Source organism: Acomys russatus, chromosome 10 (genome assembly GCF_903995435.1).
Source record: "Acomys russatus chromosome 10, mAcoRus1.1, whole genome shotgun sequence".
Classification (NCBI taxonomy): domain Eukaryota; kingdom Metazoa; phylum Chordata; class Mammalia; order Rodentia; family Muridae; genus Acomys; species Acomys russatus.
The window spans coordinates 13,022,247-13,042,013 of NC_067146.1; the positions used below are offsets into that span (position 1 = coordinate 13,022,247).

General features: G+C 39.8%; 1 protein-coding gene and 2 pseudogenes across 2 annotated transcripts in view; 2 read left to right on the top strand and 1 right to left on the bottom strand.

The window, feature by feature from the left end:
• Tnpo3 (transportin 3) overlaps positions 1-19,767 on the top strand; it is a 74,862-nt gene that overhangs the window by 10,591 nt on the left and 44,504 nt on the right. The window contains exons 2-5 of one of the 2 annotated variants that reach the window (XM_051151788.1): positions 727-885; positions 13,400-13,600; positions 14,633-14,706; positions 16,368-16,524. In XM_051151788.1, the coding sequence (XP_051007745.1) occupies positions 13,478-13,600; positions 14,633-14,706; positions 16,368-16,524 (354 nt within the window). In that variant the 5' untranslated portion in view covers positions 727-885; positions 13,400-13,477. The remainder of the gene's footprint in view (positions 1-726; positions 886-13,399; positions 13,601-14,632; positions 14,707-16,367; positions 16,525-19,767) is intronic. The other variant, XM_051151787.1, reaches the window with a different exon arrangement.
• Positions 4,496-5,544, top strand: LOC127194430 (obg-like ATPase 1; annotated as a pseudogene).
• LOC127194783 (39S ribosomal protein L23, mitochondrial-like) lies at positions 9,430-9,837 on the bottom strand (annotated as a pseudogene).

Here is a 19,767-nt window from a genome sequence, read left to right on the forward strand (position 1 = left end):
GAGTTTAGATTATTTGTCCTATATTTCCGAGCAACTCTTTTTAAGTAAGTCTGTTATTGTTTTGTTTTGTTTTTAAATGCAGCAACCAGCTGGGCCTCTAGTCCTAGCACGCATGAGCCAGAGGCAGGTATATCTCTTTGAGGCCAGCCTGATCTACAGAGCAAGCTCCAGGATGAGCAAGGCTACATAGAGAAACCCTGGCTCAAAAAACAAAACAATACGCAGCAACCAGACCCTAATGTTATTCTTCATGTCTCATTGAATGTCTTATTTCCAGAAACTCATTTTTCTGTTTGTCAGAGCTCTTGGGTTCTCTGAAGGATTTTAAGTAATTCTGTTTAAGATTTTGTGCAGGATTAATTAGCAGCCCTGATCTGAGTCTAAATCTTGGCAGCTAATGACTCCTTTGGCTGCTGTTTGGGTGTGTGCTTGCATTGTTGAGGTCTGCTCAGTGATTTTGGTTGATGTGGCACTTTTAGAGCTGTTGGTATAGCAGTGAGTCCTGGAAAAACAGTGCATCATTAAAGAAAAGAGGCAAGTACTTTGCAGATAGGCTGTCAAGTATAATAAATGATTGGTGGGCCATAGCCTGTCCCAAATTCATCACAGGGTCATGGAAATATCCTTTGAAAGAAAAGACTGATATAAAGATTTGTTCTGTTGCTGCTGCTGTGTGAAGAGTAGATCGGAATTAGACCTTAAATGGAACATGTTCTCTTGTTGCAGTCTCTTTGAAATATGCTGCTAGTGGGAGCTGCAGCTTCCTCCTGCTGACTCTGAGCCCCAGGCTTCGGTTGAGATGGCCCTTTGAGAATGTGGAGCTTAGTCCAAGCCTGGATTTCAGTGGGTAGCACCTGGCATCTGTGGCTAGAAAGTCCTTGAAGTGTAAGTGCTTTATTCTCTCCTTGTAAAGAGCCCTCTTTCTCTTTCTGCAGCTTAGCAGGAGGGATGGTGAGCAATGTACTCTTCTGTGGGGTCAGAATTTGGCTGATTTGGTGACCAAAACAAGGTAACTTCTTACTGTTATAAAGGAACAGGTCCTACCCCCTCCCAGGCTCTAGAATATAGGGTTAAAAAAAATGAAATGATGCTGGGCATGGTGGCTCACACCTGAAATCCCAGCACTTAGTAGTCTAAGGCAGGGAGATAGTCACAAGCCTAAGACTATCTTGGGCTACAAAGTGAGGCACCTTCTCTGTCTTAACATTAAATACATAGGCGCTTGGAATTAGAAAATAGCTCTTCTTTCCTTTTGGTTCTGCTCTACATAATTTTACAGTAGTGGTTTGGGAATTTTTGTAAGGTCAGTTCCTCAGAAAATTGTCATAGGAATGTGGATAGCTGCCCTCTATAGTTTAATTAAAAAGCAAATGCCTATTTCCTTTGCCAATTTTCTACTATCACTGTGACAAAATACCTGAGATAAACAAAAGAGGAAAGATTTATTTGGGTCCATAATTTCAGAGTTTTCAGTTCGTGGTCATATAGCTCTGGAGTTTTCAGCTTGTGATGGGAGTGCGTGTGGAGCAAAGCTGCTCTTGTCATGGGCACTGGAAACAGGAAAAAGCAAAGACAAGGGTTAGGATAAAGGATGCCCTTCAAGTATACATGTTTGCCCTCCTATTTCCTTCAGCCAGGCACAACCTCCTACAATTTCCATCACTTCCCAATAGTCCACCATGTTTTTTTTTTTTAATTCATTTATTTTGTGTGGTGTGGGAGCACATGTGTGTCATGGCATGTGTGTAGAGATCAGAGGAGTCACTTTCTGTTTCTACCATGTTGGTCTCTGAAGATCAGACTCAGGTAGTCAGGCTTGGAGTAAGAACCTTTATTATGCTGAGCCCCAACTTTTTAAAGATTTATTTATTTTATTTATTGCATATGAGTGCTTTATCTGCAGAAGAGGGTATCAGATTACATTATAGATGGTTGTGAGCCACCACGTGGTTGCTGAGAATTGAACTCAGGACCTCTGGAAGAGCAGGCGGCATTCTTAACCACTGAGCCATCTCTCCAGCTCCTAGCCCCAACTTTTAAGTTGTGAGTTCATTTGTGGATTAACCCATTGATGAAATTTAGAATCTTTAAGTTCCAGTTATCTACCAATGATGCCACCTCTAAACTAAACATTGCTGGATGACTTTTATTTCTTTTTCTTGTTTAATTGTGCTGACTAGAATTTATAGTACCATACTGAATAGAGTTTTGCTCCTGATCTTAAGTTTTTAAAAATAAACTAACAAATCAAGACTTTGCTAGGTAGCGCTGTCTGGGATTGACCTTGCAGCTGTCCTCTGTCCCAGCCTCCCATCGCTGGGGTTGCAAGCATGAGCCACTAGGCCTTCTGTGATTTCAGTCTTTTAAATTCACCAATACTTGTTATAAATTGCTTTTTTAAAAAAAGATTGCACTTGGGTTTTTGTTTGTTTGTTTGTTTTTAGGTGTTTGTTTCTCTTGTATGTATATAAATATACCATGTGTGCACCTGATACTCAGAGGCTAGAATACAGTGTCAGATACCCTAGAACAGGAATCACAGATGATTGGGAGCTACCATGTGGGTGCTGAGTACTGAATTGAGGTCCTCTGGAAGATCAGCCAATGCTCTTAATTGCTGGGCCATCTGTCCAGCTCTGTGTGTGTGTGTGTGTGTGTGTGTGTGTGTGTGTGTGTGTGTGTGTGTGTTGGTCAGAGAACCATCTTTGGGAGTCCCTTCTTTCTACCTTGGGTTCTGGGGACTGAACTGAAGTCATAAGCTTGTGTGGCGAGCTCTTTTTTGACCCATCTTGCTATTCCATATTTCTTGATCTTCACTGGGTTACACTGCTTTTAGATTATTTATCAGATATCTCTTTCTTTGTTATTTCTGAATTCTAATTTTGTTTTCTGGAGGAGGGCGGTGAGAGTGTATATATGAGTGTTTGTGTGAGAGTCACCATGCATGCTCATGTGGAGGTCAGAGGATGACTTTTCCCCTGCTGCCTTGTGGGATCTGGGTTCAAACTTGAACCATTATTATTGGGCCCTGAATTTGAATTTCAAATCTTAGTTTTCTTAATTTAGTTTCTCAGTCTTGTGACTTGCCTAAAGTTCTTCAGCTTCTCAGCTGTTTTGGCTGGAAAATTGGTACATTAGTTGTTATAATAAAATCAAACACTGGGTAAAAGATGAGATAATAACAGGTAGTTACAGGGTATATAGGACATAAACTGTTAAAGTCTCACTACTTTTTGAAAGCAAAGAGTGTCACAACAAGATCTTCATTACTCTGGCTTCTTGAAGTTGGTTTTCTACTTGATGCAAGATTGTTCACAGACTGTCAGGAAAGCTTTGTAAGGCTGGAGCTCTCCCAAATCCTTTTTATTTTTTATATTATTTGCATGCGTACATGCATGTGTAGAGAATGTGAATGCACACAGTACATGTATGGAGGTCATACGACAATTTTATAAGGTCAGTTCTCTATCTTGATGTGGATTCTGGAGAGTAATCTCAGGTCATCTACCTTTCCTTTTTAAAATTTTTAATTTTGAGCCGGGCGTGGTGACGCACGCCTTTATTCCCAGCACTTGGGAGGCAGAGGCAGGCGGATCGCTGTGAGTTTGAGGCCAGCCTGGTCTACAAAGTGAGTCCAGCATGGCCAAGGCTACACAGAGAAACCCTGTCTTGAAAAACCAAAAATAAAAAATAAAATAAAATTTTAAATTTTGAGCCGGGTGTGGTGGCACACGCCTTTAATCTCAGCACTTGGGAGGCAGAGGCAGGCTGATCTCTGTGAGTCCATGACCCTGTCTCGAAAAATTAAAAAAAAAATTTTTTTCATTTTGATACTAGGTCTTACTTAAGTTGTCAGGCACTCTTGAACATTCCATTCTCTTGCCTCAGTCTCTCAAGCACTAATATTTTAGGCACACACCACCTTGCCTGGTCTCCAAAGATATTAAAATAAACAAACAAACAAACAAACCCAAAACAACAACAACCAACCCCCCTCCAAATTCTAGTATTAGTAAAGATTCTGGAAAAGTAAATTTTGTATGTTTGCTAATTTGTATTCCTGCTCACAAGTTCATCAATTTGCCTAAGACAGCTTATTTTTTGTTTTGTTTTGATTCCCTTATTCATTTTCATTTATTTATTTTTATATGTGTATAGGTCTTTTGCCTGCATGTATGTCTGCATCACGTGTGCCTGGTGCCTGCAGAGGCCCGAGGGCATCAGAGTCCCCAAGACTGGAATACAGACAGTTGTGAGCCTCAGTGTGGATGCTGGGAATTAATCCTCAGTTCTCTAGAAGATCATTTAGTACTTTTAACTGCTGACCCATCTCCAGCCCCTTCTCTCCTTTATTTTTTAAATCTCTACTTTTTTTTTTTTTTTTTTTTTTAGACAGGGTTTCTCTGTGTATCCTTGGCTGTCCTAGATTCACTTTGTAGACCAGGCTGGCCTCGAACTTATAGCAATCTGCTTGCCTCTGCCTCCTGAGTGCTGGGATTAGAGGTGTGTACCACCATGCCCTGCTTAAATTTCTACTTTTAAAGAGGTAGAAATAGTTAAGTCAGGAATATAGATAATTAAAGCTAGATGCAATGGTGCATGCACCAACTCCAGTATTTGAGAGACTAAGGCAGATGATTGCCATGAGTTCAAGGCCAGTTTGGGTTACAGAGACTTGGCTCAAAAAAGCAAAAAACAGCCCGACTTCCTTCCTATCTCCAGCTGCCAGAGACACCAATCTCTGCAGTCCAGGATCCTCAGCAAGATGCTGCCAAAAAAGGGAGGAGATGGAATTAAGCCACCCCATCATTGGAAGACTTGGAACTGCACCAAAAGTGGTATTGTTGATTGCCAAATGTTGGGAAGTCTACTTTTTCCAACATGTTAGCCAATAGTCAGGCTTTAGTAGAAAACTTCTCATTCTGTACCATCTACCCCAAAGAGAGCAGAGGCCCATGCCAGGTGAAAGGTTCCATTTTGCCAGTACCACAGACTAGCAAACAAGATTGCTGCTTTCCTAAATGAAATGGATATTGCTAGCCTTGTGAAGTAAGCTCACAGAGGAAGAGCTTGGAATGCCTTTGTATCTTACATTAGTGTCCGTGATTGGATTCTTGATCTAACATGTATTTTTGAAGATGATGATAGCGTGCATGTTGAAGGACATGTATATCCCACTCCAGATACAGAAATAATAAGAGCTTCAGGCAAAACTGAAGCCAGAGAGACAGAGACAGACAGAGAAACTGATGCCCAATTATGATATGCAATGTCAAATTCTGGGTTATAGATCAAAAGAAACATGTTCACTTCTCTTATGATTGGAATGACAGAGAGATTGGAGTGTTGAATGAGCACTTACTTCTTACTTCAAAGCAAACAGTCCACTTGGTTAATCTTTCTGAAAAAGATTTTGAAAAGGGATTCAATATGCCTGAAAGACTTTAAAAAGGAGTTTCTGAGTATTCCTCGGAAATTGGTCCTGAGAAGCCTCTTCAGGTCTCTTTGGATGGCTCTTTAGCACTTTCCTTGTGATGGGTAGGGCAGACCAATGAGTGGGTACCATGTCTGCAGACAGGCTGCTCATCGTTTCTATCTCTGTGGCTAGCTGAGGTTTACAGGACAAATACAAGAGATTAAAGGCAGAAGTGGAAAACAAAGTAAAAAATTAGAAAAGTAGGAAATTATAACAGTCAGCTGGCCGACAACCATAAAAAAGAGACAAGAGGAACTGAAGAGCAGTAGCCGTATATCAATAGTATGAATGAAATCCGTGTTTTCAGTTGGCTTTTGTTTACTGCCTTAATGGGAATGTTTAATTCCGTATTTGATGGTAGAGTGGTAGCGAAGTTCCCGTTCGTCCTACTTTCTTATATCCAAGCATCGTCTTATCAAAGCCTGGTAGGAGATGACACACACACTGCTACACAGGCAAGATACCTACCTGGCCAAACTAGTTTTTTAGTTGTTTCTCAGTTTTGGATATGATCAGAATGAAAACGGCGTCTAACTAATGGGATAGTGGTTTTGGTCATGAGTGACTTTTTTTTTAATAAGTGGGATCATTAGTTAAATTTGGGTGGTTGTTTTGTAACCAAAAATATCATCTTATATATCTTAAATATTTCAATAGGACTGATGCCCAAGCCTGTTGTAAGCCATGTACCATAGAAACAGACTGCCCATGAACATTAGGCCACTAGGAGAAAAACAGTTTGTATAACTAAGCACTCAAGGCTAAGCTAGTAGTGTTAAGAGATCCAGGCCAACCTGGGCAATTCGGCAAAATTTGTTCCAAAAAACAAGCAGAATAAATAAATAAATAAATAAATAAATAATCAATCAAATAATCAAAAGAAAATAGTGTATTGGAAGGTGAGTATAGTTACATGCAAATACTCTGCACGGTTTTTTATAAAAGACACGTGATCATCTATAGATCTTGGTTTCTGGGGGTCCTGGAGCCAATCCAAGGATACAGAGGGACTACTGTTGTTTTCTTTTTTTATGGGTTTTTGTTTTTGTGTTTGTTTGTTTGTTTGTTTGTGCCAGGGTTTCTCTGTGTAACAGCCCTGGCTGTCCTGTAACTCTCTTTATAGACCAGGCTGGCCTCTGCCTCCCAAGTGCTGGGAATGCCTCCATACCCAGCTCTGTTGTTATCTCTTACAAATTAGCAGCTGGAAATCAAGGGATAACAGATTTGATCTCTTTGTCATTTTGGTCTTTCAGTTGTTCATCAGGAGGCACATAATATTTCGTTGTCTGTTCTAGTCACCTATTACTGTGAAACCCATTATTCTAAAACAAATCTAGTTTATTGTATCTTATGACTTTGTAGGTTGGGAATTCTTGCAGGGCTCTTTTACTTACGGTTATGCCCATCAAGGTATCCATGTAGTGATTGGGCTAGTTTATAAGTTGTCAGACATGTGCTAGACACAGCTAGGAAAGCCTAGACAGTTAGACTTAGTCAGGCCCCTTTGTTCTCCATGTAGTCTCATGGCCTTTCCAAGTCAACCCAATAGGAAGGTGAGTAGTTGAGAATTCCCACATGGCAATTTGGCAGAAGTTCTGAGCTCCCCTGACCTAACTAATTTTTAAAGTTCCACAGCATCAATTCTACTGTGTTGGAGTCATTAACACAAATTACTTAAGGCCAGACCATATTAAAGGAGGGGGGAAAATAGATTTGATCTTTAATCCAGAAATAACATTGAATTGCAACTCTCTTTTCCCCATTTATTTTTAGTTATATACTCTGTTGTCAGTGCTAAATCCATTGTTTTTGGTATGATGGTCTACACTAAATATATGCATTTAATTTTGTTGCTGTTTTTGTTTGTTTGTTTGTTTCCAAGACAAGGTTTTCCTGTGTATTAGCTGTCACGGACTTGCTTTATAGACCACTCATAGACCAGCTCACAGCAATCCACCTGCCTCTGCCTTGTGGAGTGCTGGGATTACAGACATGTGCCACTGATTCCGGCTGCATTGGGGGCACACGCCTTTAATCCTAGCACTTGGGAGGCAGAGGCAGGCGGCTCGCTGTGAGTTCAAGGCCAGCCTGTCTACAAAGTGAGTCCAGGACAGCAAGGCTACACAGAGAAACCCTGTCTCAAACAAAAACAAAAACAAAAAAACAAAAAATAAAATTTGTACTTGCTAGAATACCTGAAGGGATCCTTTATATTCCTGCTTCCCTGTGTGCCGCCATACCCAGCTTTGACCTTGGTGGGGGTAGGACACATGCTTGCTTGCACTTTGACAGTGCCATCTCCCTAGCCACTCTGTTTCTTTTTCCCCTCTTTTTTGTTTGGTGGTGGGGAGGACACTGGAGATTGAACACTCATCACTAAGCTATATTCCTAATGGATGTTTTCCTATTCAAATTAAGTGCCATAGGTTTTTACCTAAAGTCCATTCTGTATTACACCTGTATTTTCTTCTAAATTTTGGATTGACAAGACATAGAGAACAGTAGAATTAAAACAGCTCATTCTCAGTTGCTTTATCCCATGTTAACTTTTTTCTTTGTTTTGTTTTTTTAAAGATCTATTTATTTATTATGTATACATTCACTGCCTGCATGTACACCTGCAGGCCAGAAGAGGGCACCAGATTTCATTATGGATGGTTGTGAGCCATCATGTGGTTGCTGGGAATCGAACTCAGGACCTCTGGAAGAGCAGCCAGTGCTCTTAACCGTTGAGCCATCTCTCCAGCCCCCCATGTTAACTTTTAATAGCTTTACACTAATAGTGCCAGTACTACCTCTGCCAGTGCACATATGGGAAGAGTTAGCAATTATTAACTTATTTACAGGGTTGGGGAGCAAATCTAGACCCTTGCACAGGTAGTAAAATAGCGCTATCAGATATACACTCTCAACCCTGCACCCCCAATTGAATTTTTTTTTAATGCGCTCTACTATCTTCCTCAGTCTTTGATGGTTAGACTGTAAACTGTCAATATGAACATTGCATACCACTTATCTTACTTTGACTTCATTTGCTCTTTACTAACTAACCATCAGTGTTGAAGCCTTACTCTGTAATCATTTGTTTATCTGAAGTTTGGCTTTTTAAAGTTAATTAATTTGTGTGTATGTGCATGCATGTGAGTGTGGGCCATACGGCCTTTTGGAAGGCAGAGGACAGCCTGTGGGAGTGATTCTCTCTCATTGGGTGGACCTTGGCTATTGGACTCTGCTTGTCAGGCTTGACAGCGGGCACCTTTTAACAGTAAATTGTCTTGCCTGTACAGAAGTTACTCTAAAAGAAAATATTTCTCGTGTGTGTGTGTGTGTGTGTGTGTGTTTATGTATGTATGTATGTATGTGTGCATGCTTAATTATGCTTGCCATGCATTCATGTAGAAGTGAGAGGACAGCCTCTGGTGTGGATCCTCAGCTTCATCCTGTTTGAAGCAGGGCCCTTGTAGCCATTTAACACTGTGCTGTGTACTATCAGCTTTCTGGCCTTGGAGCGTCCCAGGATTTCCCTTGGTTCTGTCTCCCATCTTGCAGCAGGAGTATCAAGATTATAGAAATATGTCATGGCTATATGGAGTTTGTGGGTTCTGGAGATCCAAACTTAGGCCATCAGATTTGTGGTGTTAAGTGTATTTACCCATTAAGACACCTTCTTCATCCTGAAGTTTGTTGTTGGGTATTATTATTGTTATTGTTACTATTATTTTATTAAATACTGCTTTGAAAGGACTCAGGGGAATGATCTTTGAATTTTTTTTTTTAATTTCCGAATTCTTGCATGTAACAGTTTGTGGCTTTTATAATGGAATTTAGTTTGACCAGATAGAAAACCTGTTTTTTTTGTTTTGTTTTTTCTTTCTCCAGAAAGGATTTTTATTTCGGCTTGTCAGAACCCCTGTGCTCACTAGGTCTGTGGCCTAGTCCCCTGCTGTCATAGGTCATAGACCAAGCCAGGAGGGGACACCAGGGCACTGCCTCTGCTGCTCTAGCCCCTCTTCCAGAGAGTCTGCAGGACCGGACTCTTTCTCTGGAAAAAGATCTGGGAAGGTGAAGGTGCCTGTGGGCCAGCTATACACAGGCCACTTTGTAGTCTGGCTTTCTAAGTCTTACATTCTTGTCGTCCCTCTTCCTGTTAGAGCCATGCTGCACCCAGGGTGCACAGCAGCCACGGGAACATTGTCAATTTGCTCAAGGTAATTCTGGAGGTCCACTCTGGTCATCTGCATGAGGATCCACAGTTGCACAGAACCTTCAGGCTGGGCAGTACCAGGCCGTACCAACTGAGTGAAGAAGTTGGTTCGAAACACTCAGAGCTGGGGGCCACCCAACTGGTAGAGGGGCACAACACATTAAGCGCCATGGCAGCCACACCTCTACCAGATAGAAAATCTTCTAACGTTTTCTTTCTTAATATCTTCAGCATATCATATTTCGTTTTCTTCTGAATTGTTTAAGGAGGGAAAAAACCCTCAATTGCTTTTTTTTTTTTTAACTGTATTAAAAGAATAACAAGGATAGTATTTACTACTGTATTAGAGATGAAACGACCACTTTATCCACTAATGAAATAAATGGATGTCTTAGCAGCATCAATCAAGCAATCTCTTCAAAGTTCTTTTGTGTTATTAAGTTTTCACTGATAGTGTGGTCATTGGCCACCAGGCCTCAGGAACAAAGGGGCAGAAGGTAGCGAACTGGGGATTTGGTGGCCCATGAGTAGGAATAGAAATAACCATCAGCTTCAGGGAGGAAGATGAATTTTATTTGGGGTGAAGGAGGGTTTTATAGAACTCTGGGGAGGGCTTAAGGAGATCCAGGGTTGGCTGATGTTATTGGCCAAAGGGCTAAGGTATTGTATTTGCATGGAGAGGCATTCTAGGAATCCCAGGTGCCTTCTAAACAGGTTCTGTCAGGCTGTCAGGAGAAAGGGAGTTGGACCTGTAGTTTCCCTAAGGACTACATGACATTACTCAGGTAAAGGTTGTGGGGATTTGGGCTCCCCAGATCAGGCAGGCAGAGAAGAGGGAGCCCTCCATTTCACTGAGCTCAGGGCTTTCCAGTCATGAAGGGCTGTGTGTAACCTTAGTATTAGGGTCCAACAACAGTGTATTACTTCCCTGCTTAAAGTATGGGAAAGAAAAGTCCTTACATGTAACATATAACACAGTGTCAAATGTCATAGGCAATAATTTCCTGTCTTGCCATTTTTATATAGAAGGATTTTGTGTGTGTGTACATATGCACATGCCTGCAGATACACACATACACACACACACAAGTAAGTGTTAAAGTACAAGTCTTAGCTGCATATTTGATATTGTAAGACATAGAACATCTTCAGTGGTTTTCAGAACTGGTCAGTATTTTTGTTGTTTTTGTTTTTTGGGACAGGGTTTCTCTGTGTAGCCTTGGCTACCTGGATTCACCATGTAGACCAGACTATCCTCAAACTCACAGCGATCCACTGGCCTCTGCCTCCCAAGTGCTGGGATTAAAGGCGTGCGACACCAAGCTCAGCTAGAACTGATCAGTATTTTGATTTTGATTTCCAATGCTGAAGGCTTTCTTCAGTAAAGCATATAATACAAAAATAGCAGATGTTTAGGTCTATTTCAAAAGTTGTTGGAAATTCTGTCCTACTTTTAAGCTAAAATTAATTTAATAATTTAATATCTTTTTAAATAAAATTCTTCAGCATCTTAAACAACAGGTTTTTAAAAATGATTTATTTATTCTTATGTGCATTGGTGTTTTACCTGCATGCGTGTCTGTGTGAGGGTGTCAGGTCCCCGGGAACTGGAGTTAGAGACAGTTGTAAGCTGCTGTATGGGTGCTGGGAATCGAACCAGGATCCCCTAATAGAGCAGCCAGTGCTCTTAACCTCTGAGCCATCTCGCCAGCCCATCAAACAACAGTTTTTAAAAATTAAGCATTCTGACACAATACTATCTAAAGTTACACTGATAATTCTTACAGCATGGTGGGAAAAATACTTTGAAAATATTGTCTTTGTTTTCTTAATCTAGAATGTTTCTATAAGAGCAGAAAATTTTGTGTTTAATAAAAACATAATTCATACTAGAATAATCTGAAGTCTGAGACTAAGCGTTTTTAGGTGGTGGGAAGGTGTGCTTGGTGCCGTGCTGTGTGTTCAGAACAAAGGCTACAATGACGTTATCATTTTCAACACACCTGAATATTCCCTAAAATGTCTTGGATTTACCAAGTGTTTAGTTTTGAATTGATTTTTGGTCATTGTTTGTTTACAAGCCTTTTACTGTTGCCAATGTTCTTCTTGGGGTCCTCACATTCACTTAGACGATGCACAGTTTAAGATGCTATGGACTTCAGGGCTAGGGCTGTGGTACATGCCTGTAATCCCAGCGCTGTAAGAGAAAGATAATGAGTTCCAGGCTATCCTGAATTATGTAGGAGACCTCTCAGACGTGAGGGTTGTTGGGGTAGGTAAGAGGAGAAGAGAGAGGATGTAGGGAGAGAAGAAATTGACAAGAAAATTTTATATGTGGCTAGAGATTTAGTTCACTGGTTGAGTGCTTGCCTAGCATACACGAGGCCCTGGTTTGATCTCCAGCACTACATAAACTGGGCATGGTGTTGCACACCTATAATTCCAACTCTCAGGAGATAAGGACAGAAGAATCAGGTTATCTTCCACAACATAGCAAATTTGAAGCCAGTCCAGGATACATATGTCTCAAAAAACAAACAAACAAAAACCCAAAACACTAAAACAAAACAAAACTTTACAATTGGCACTGTTTCAAAATTGAGACCGATTTTTTATTCTTTCATTGTATTATTGCTGGTCTGTTTCAGATTTGTCTTAGAGGTGGTTTGATGCATAATCAAATTAGAATTTATCAGTCATTAATCAGCTGTATGGTATATGCTTTTTCTCCCAGAGTTCCTTTTAAAATAGGACTCCCCCTGTGACTAGCTATCAGTGATTAGATTTGTTGTATTTTGTCCCTTTTTTTTTTCCCCCTTTTGGATGTTTTGTTTTGTTGGAGACAGGGTTTTAGAATTTCTCTGGGTACCTCTGGTTGTCCTGGAATTCACTTTGTAGACGAGGCTGGCCTGAACTTGGAGATCTGCCTGCCTCTGCCTCCCAAGTGCTGGGATTAAAGGCGTGCCACCACCTTAGCCCTTTTTATTATTATCTGTAGACAAGCTTACTTTACTTTTTTTGAAAGTGATTTTAGTAGCTTTGTCAAAATCTGTCATAATATAAGCATATAAGAAAATAAATGAATCTTGGACTAAGATTTGTTTCCTGTTGTTTTATGAGGTACTAAAATTGGAAAAGTATTTCCAGTGAGACCAATGGAATATATTTTTCTATTTAGACATATATTAAAAAGTTTCAAGATTTAAATCTTAGAATGAACAAAATATTTAAAGGAGAAAAGAGAAGAAACATTGAATATACAAATAGAGTTAGAAACTCTAGTAACGTTTTAGTTTTAGTAGAAATTTCTGAGACATTTTTCCTTTATAACTTCCCTATAGAATTGATTATTCTAAACCAGGCGTTCTGGTGCACACCCGTAATCCCAGAACTTTGGGAGGCAGAGGCACCAGATCGCTGTGAATTTGAAGCCAACCTGGTCTACAAAGCGAGTGCAGAATAACCAGGACTACATAGGGAAACTCTGTCTTGAAAAACAAACAAAATTTTTTTTTCCTAAATTTTTCAGGTTCTGTCTTTTGAATCAGTTAGTATATCTTAGGCCATTAGGCCATTCTAGAATAAATCACAGCATTTTAGGGAGTACTTTTGTTGAACAGGCCCCACAAACTGAAGTTCCATTATGCTTAGTCTAACTATATTTGTTAAAATTATATATGAAAAGAATATACTTTAAGATATCTTTTATTTACTTTCAGGTTCATGCCTGGGAAATTTCTGATCAATTGTTACAGATCCGACAGGATGTGGAATCATGCTATTTCGCTGCCCAGACCATGAAAATGAAGATTCAGACCTCATTTTATGAGCTACCCACAGACTCTCATGCTTCTCTAAGGGACTCATTGCTCACTCATATTCAGAACTTGAAAGACTTGTCACCTGTCATTGTAACACAGGTAAATCCTGTACTCACTAAGGCAACTTGTAATTGCAATTTGGATATATCACGTTCATTTTGGTTAGCATTGATTGGCCATGTAAGGTAATATTAACTTTATTGCTTTATTTTCATAATTATAGCAGAATAAAAAATTAGTCTTTTGTACTAGTCTTTGAGTTTATTAAGCTTCAAACATTAAATATTGGAAGTGGGGAGGTAAGAGTATACTTTCTCTAGCATGTGCTCCCCACTATTAAAATTGAAGATGATTTTTTTTTAAAAATCTGTACTATTCTGGGTCAGAGGTCTATGTAGTAACTTCTTTAAAAAATCTTTTCTGGGAAGATTGGTTAGTAAAAGTCTTATAAATGAAACTGAATGTTTTGGCTTTCCCCTTTAGCCAGAGAAATAGATTAGAAAGTAAAGTACATGTGTGTGTCCTTTGCCTGACATAGAAGTGTTCTTGGATAAGGCTTCAAGGTGGAAAGTGCAAAGAGGAGGGAAATGGCAGCCATTGCTGAGGGCTGAGTCACAGGCCTAACTTTGTCAGTATAATTCATGAAGTTTTATGGTATTGCCAAGTAAAAGTAAGTATTAATATGTTCTAAGGAAATTGTATTTTTAAACATACTTTGTTATTTTTTAAGCTAAGCATAGTGATTTAAACCCAGCGCTTGGGAGATGGAGAAAGGAGAATCAGGACTTCAAAGTTAGCCTCTGCTATATAGTGGGTTTAAGGCTAACCTGAGCTACATGAAGTGTTGTATCAAATAACAGTAAAAAAAAAAAGATATTCTATCAAGTATATTTTGTTGTTTCTTTTGGTTTTTGTCTTTAGTTTTTGACAATTTGATCTCTAAATCCAAGCAATTTGTAGCTAACTAGATAAATGAATAGATAAATGAATAGACTTTCATGTGGGAAGGAAGAAGACGGTTGCTAGTCTTAGCTGTCATATTATTTGGAAGAGACAGTCTCTGCTTTCTGTTAGCATTGAAGGTTCTGTTTATCTGGTCTATTCATTTATTTAATCTCTCTTCCTGTTTAGCTGGCTTTAGCAATAGCAGACCTTGCCCTACAGATGCCTTCTTGGAAGGGATGCGTACAAACATTGGTAGAAAAGTAAGTAACTTGTCATTTGTGTCAGCGGTGTATTAGCTTTTGGATTACCATTAATCTACACAGAGTAACTGTTCCAGTAACTAGACTGGATCATTTGTAACTATTCGATTATTTTCTAATTAATATAAAATTACATATTTTAAAAATATTTTTAAAAATTAATTATGTGGGCCGGGCGTGGTGGCGCACGCCTTTAATCCCAGCACTCAGGAGGCAGAGGCAGGCGGATCGCTGTGAGTTCGAGGCCAGCCTGGTCTACAAAGTGAGTCCAGGATGGCCAAGGCTACACAGAGAAACCCTGTCTCGAAAAAAACCAAAACAAACAAAAAAAAAAAATTAATTATGTATAGGTATGTGTATTTTCATGTGGGTATGTGCACATGATTGCAGGTGCCTGAAGAGGGCAGAGCTGGAGTTATAGATGGTTAAGAGCTACCTGATACCAGTGCTGGGAACTGAGTTTCGGTCCTTTGGAAGAGCAGCCAGTTCTGTTAGCCACTGACTCATCTACTTCTCCATTCCCAAATGACATAATTTTTGTTTCTCTTCAATAAATTTTTTGTTTGTTTGTTTGTTTGTATATTGTGAGTAACGTTACATTCTCATGTCAAGTTCATAGGACAACTTGAAGGAGGCGTTGGTTCTCTCCACCATGTGGATTCTATAAATTGAACTCAGGTCATCAGGCTTGTTAACAAGCACCTTTGCACACTTCAACTTCTCCAGCCCGAGGAGTGTGTGTATGTGTGTGTGTGTTTGGTTTTGTTTTTTGTTTTTTTGGGGGGGGCGGGGAGGTTATAGGCTTGGGTGTCCTTGACTTGCTTTGTAGACCAGGCTGGCCTCAAACTCTGTGTGTGTGTGTGTGTGTGTGTGTGCGCGCGTGCGCGCGTGCTTAAAATTAGCCAATCTGGGGGCTGGGGAGGTGTGGCTTAGTGGTTAAGAGCACATACTGCTCTTCTGAGTTTGATTCCCAGCACCCACATCAGGCAGTTGTAAGCTCTAGGGGTATCTGACTCCTCTCACTTCTGTGGGCACCTGCACTCATGTGCAAACCCCCCACCCATACTTATAATTAAAATAAAAATAAATCTTTGCATTTTTGTTTTTGTTCTGTTTTTTTGAGACAGGGTTTCTCTGTATAGCCTTGGCTGTCCTGGACTCCCTTTATAGACCATGCTGGCCTCAAACTCAGAGATGTACCTGCATCTACCTCCCCCCAAAATAAATCTTTTAAAAAGACTAACTAAAACTAACTTACCTTCCTTTCTACCTCCATATCTATGCTCTTTCCCTCTCTTCTTCCCTCCTTTCCTGTTTTTCCTCAGCCATATAACAAGGTGGAGGCCAGCATGGGATGCGTAAAACTTTATCTCAATGAAACAGTCATTTACTGGATAGTGGTGGTGCATGCCTGTAATCCCAGCACTGGAGAGGCAGGGGCAGGTGGATCTCTGTGAGTTTGAGTCTAGCCTGGTCTACAAAGTGAGTTCTAGGACAGCTAGGGCTACACAGAGAAACCTTGTCTCAAAAGATCCAAAATTAAAATAAAACAAGATTATAGCTGCTTTTTTTGTTCTGAGCTATTATGACAGGTAGCATGTGATTGTGTATTTTCTGGCTCTCAGTGATTTATGATGCGCCCTTCCTCTTTTGTGTTCCAGATACAGCAATGATGTGACTTCATTGCCTTTTCTGCTGGAGATCCTTACAGTGTTGCCTGAAGAAGTACACAGTCGATCCTTGCGGATTGGAGCCAATAGGCGCACAGAAATTATAGAAGACTTAGCCTTCTACTCTAGTACAGTAGTATCTTTATTGGTAAGTTGGAAATAGTCATTTGTTGATGAAGGGCAGAAGCCAAGGGTATAGTTACTTTGTGACCTGATTGCAATAGTACAAAGCAGCTTTTTTTTGCAAATGTAGCTGTGATACTACTTTGGCACTTCTACAATACCTTTTGTTCGGAGGGGAGGGATGTTTCAAGACAGAGTTTCTCTGTGTAGCCCTGGCTTGCTTGGAACTCTTTTTGTAAACCAGGCTGGCCAATAATTCACAGATTCACTTGCTTCTGCCTCCTGAGTTCTGGGATTAAAGGTATGCACTGCCACCACTACCTGGCTTATACAGCACTTTAATACTACAAAATACTTTTAATCTGTACTTCCTGAGAAGTCTTTGTAAACTTATGAGAGTGATATATCTATTTGGGGAATGGGCTTAGTGTTATTTATTAACTTAGAACTTGAACTCAAGTTTTTAAGAAGTTTTATTTATGTATTATGTATACAGTGTTCTGCCTGCATGTACACCTGCATGCCAGAAGAGGGCACCAGATCTCATTTTAGATGCATGTGAGCCACCATGTGGTTGCTGGAAATTGAACTCAGGACCTCTAGAAGAACAGCCAGTGCTCTTAACCTCTGAGCCATTTCTCCAGCCCTTGAACTCAGTTCTTACGATATAGACAAGCTTTTGGCAGTTGATAAAGGACCACACTAAAGGAAGTGCATATGAATTTACTAGGAAAAAGATAAAGAAAATGGACATTTTGATAAAGAGATAATAGAAGACATTATTTGGCTAATTATAAATTAGCTAATATCAGAGTTGGAATTTTTAGTAGTTTAGATTGGGAGTGGGTAGATTTGCTGTTTATGAGCTGGTGGGATACATAGGAGTTTTAGTGTCTTAGTGGAACCGAACAGTTTTCACAGAGACAATATGGCCTGCAAAGCCAGAAATATTTTGTGGTCTGGTCCTTAACTTAAAATGTCTACTAGTTCCTGAACTAGATTGTGTTAAATTAATTAGCTAGCTTATCTTATTTTTAGGTCTCTTTTTCTTCTCTCCGTGCTGGAGATTGAACCCAAGGCCTCCCACATGGTAGGCAACAATATCATAGAACTATAGTCCCAACCAGCTAATTTTAGATTTCTACTATCCAGCTTTATTTTCAGTAATGTGGCTATTTTTTCAATCATTCTCTTTAGTATTTCTGCAATATCATACATCAAATAAAACTTAGTTTAAAATTATATTCAGTTTAGTATTAAAACCTGTTTAGAAAATTCATATTTTGCCAGGTATGGCGGCACACGCCTTTAATCTCAGCACTCGGGAGGCAGAGGTAGGTGGATCACTGTGAGTTTGAGGCCAGCCTGGTCTACAAAGTGAGTCTAGGACAACCAAGGCTACACAGAGAAACCCTGTCTGGAAAAAACCAAAACAAACCAAAACAAAAAAGAGAAAATAAATATCTTAAAATTTTTAATTGCCCATTTATTTTAAAGAAAATAGTATTGTAGAAAATTTAAAAATAAAAACAATTCAATAACTTGGAAAACATGTCATCTATTTGTTTTATTTGTGTTGGGATTGAACTCGACCTCATAAACACTAGAAGTGTTCTACCACTGAACTGCAACCAGTTCTCTTTTATTTGTTTTTTGGCGGCGGCGGGGGGGCAGGGGGTGTTGTTTTTTGTTTCTGAGACAGGGTTTCTCTTTGTAGCCTTGGCTGTCTTGGAACTCTCTCTGTAGTCTAGGCTGGCCTTTACCTTCTGAGTGAGTGTTGGTGTGTGCCAGCAACTACTTGGCTAGTTTTAATTTGTTAAAACTACATGTATTTATTGTGGGAGGGAACATACATACCTGTGTGCCATAGGATGTGTGTGGAGGTCAGAGGATAGCTTGTACAAGTTAATTTTTTCCTTGTACCATGTGGGTTCCAGGAATCAAGCCGTCCGTCATAGTAGTACACATCTTCAAGCCACCCAGCAAGCCCTTTTTCAAAGGGTGGCTTACATCCTAAGATGGCCTCAAACTTGTTTCACAGCTGGGGATGGCTCTGAACTTGATTCCCTCCCTCTTCTCTCTAATTCTGCCTCTCAAATGCAGGGTTATAGATGTGTGCTATTTCTTTGTGTTTCTGTGTTAGTAGAAATCAGAAGATGGTATATTTCCCTGGAACTAGAGTTCATAGGCAGTTTGAGCCACTCAGTGTGGGTTTCAGTGTCTGCACTCTGGTTCTGTAGAAGAGCAGTAAGTGCTCTTAACCTCAGTCTTGAGCAGTATTTTCATCCCCCAGCCATTTTGTTTGTGAGATATGCTTTCATTGGGCCAGTGGGCTCCATGGCCTCCTGCTTTAGCTTCTGAGTAGTTGCGACTGCAGACACAGCAGCACTGAATGCTATTAACCCTTTACATACTCAGCCCTATTGAGTAAGGACTCCTCAAAAGAGACTAAGCCTAATGCCTTAGGGCATTCATAGTGTTACTCCCTATATCCTATCCTTAGGATAACTGAGAAAACAGTTACTTGGATTCTTTTCTGCAGGATTTAGTTTATTTCCCTTTAGCATCCTGATAGAGATAAACCAAGAGGCTTGGTGGCTTTCAAAAAAATTAAGCTTTAGATAATACACATTTAATAATTATTTCATGCTGCCTCTTACCCAAATATTATGGTGTCTAATTGATACATCATTAGTAATGTTAGGATTGTCCACTGGAATCAGTGATGACAGTCTGGTTCTTTCGTGTCTAGTGTGCTTTCTCTTTTTTTTACAGTACATTTTGTATGAAAGTAGTTTATTTTATGAAAATTCAATATTTTATTTTTGAGACAGTATCTCTGGCTGGCTTCAGATCCCTTGCAACTGGAGTTTCAGATAGTTGTAAGCTGCCTAGTGGGCTCTGGGAATAGAACCAGGGTCCTCTGGAAGAGTAGCCAGTACTCTTAACTGCTGAGCCATCTCTCCAGCTTGGTTCATAGGCCCTGAAGCAAGACTTATGACATACTAAGCAAGATCATTAAGTCTTCTGCCTGAGTTTCATCATCTGTGTATTAAGAGTAATCATATCTATTTCATTTTGTGGAGACTGAGTTAATGCATATAAAGCTATTAAAATCATGTGTAGCATATAATAAGGTTCAGTAAACATTATGACTCATCACTTACTTGTTAGTTATATGTGCCTTCTTTGAATAAAATGTAATGCCCGTGAAAAAATGGAAAAATAGAAGCCAGCCCATTTTTATACTTGTATAGCCTTTCTGTTT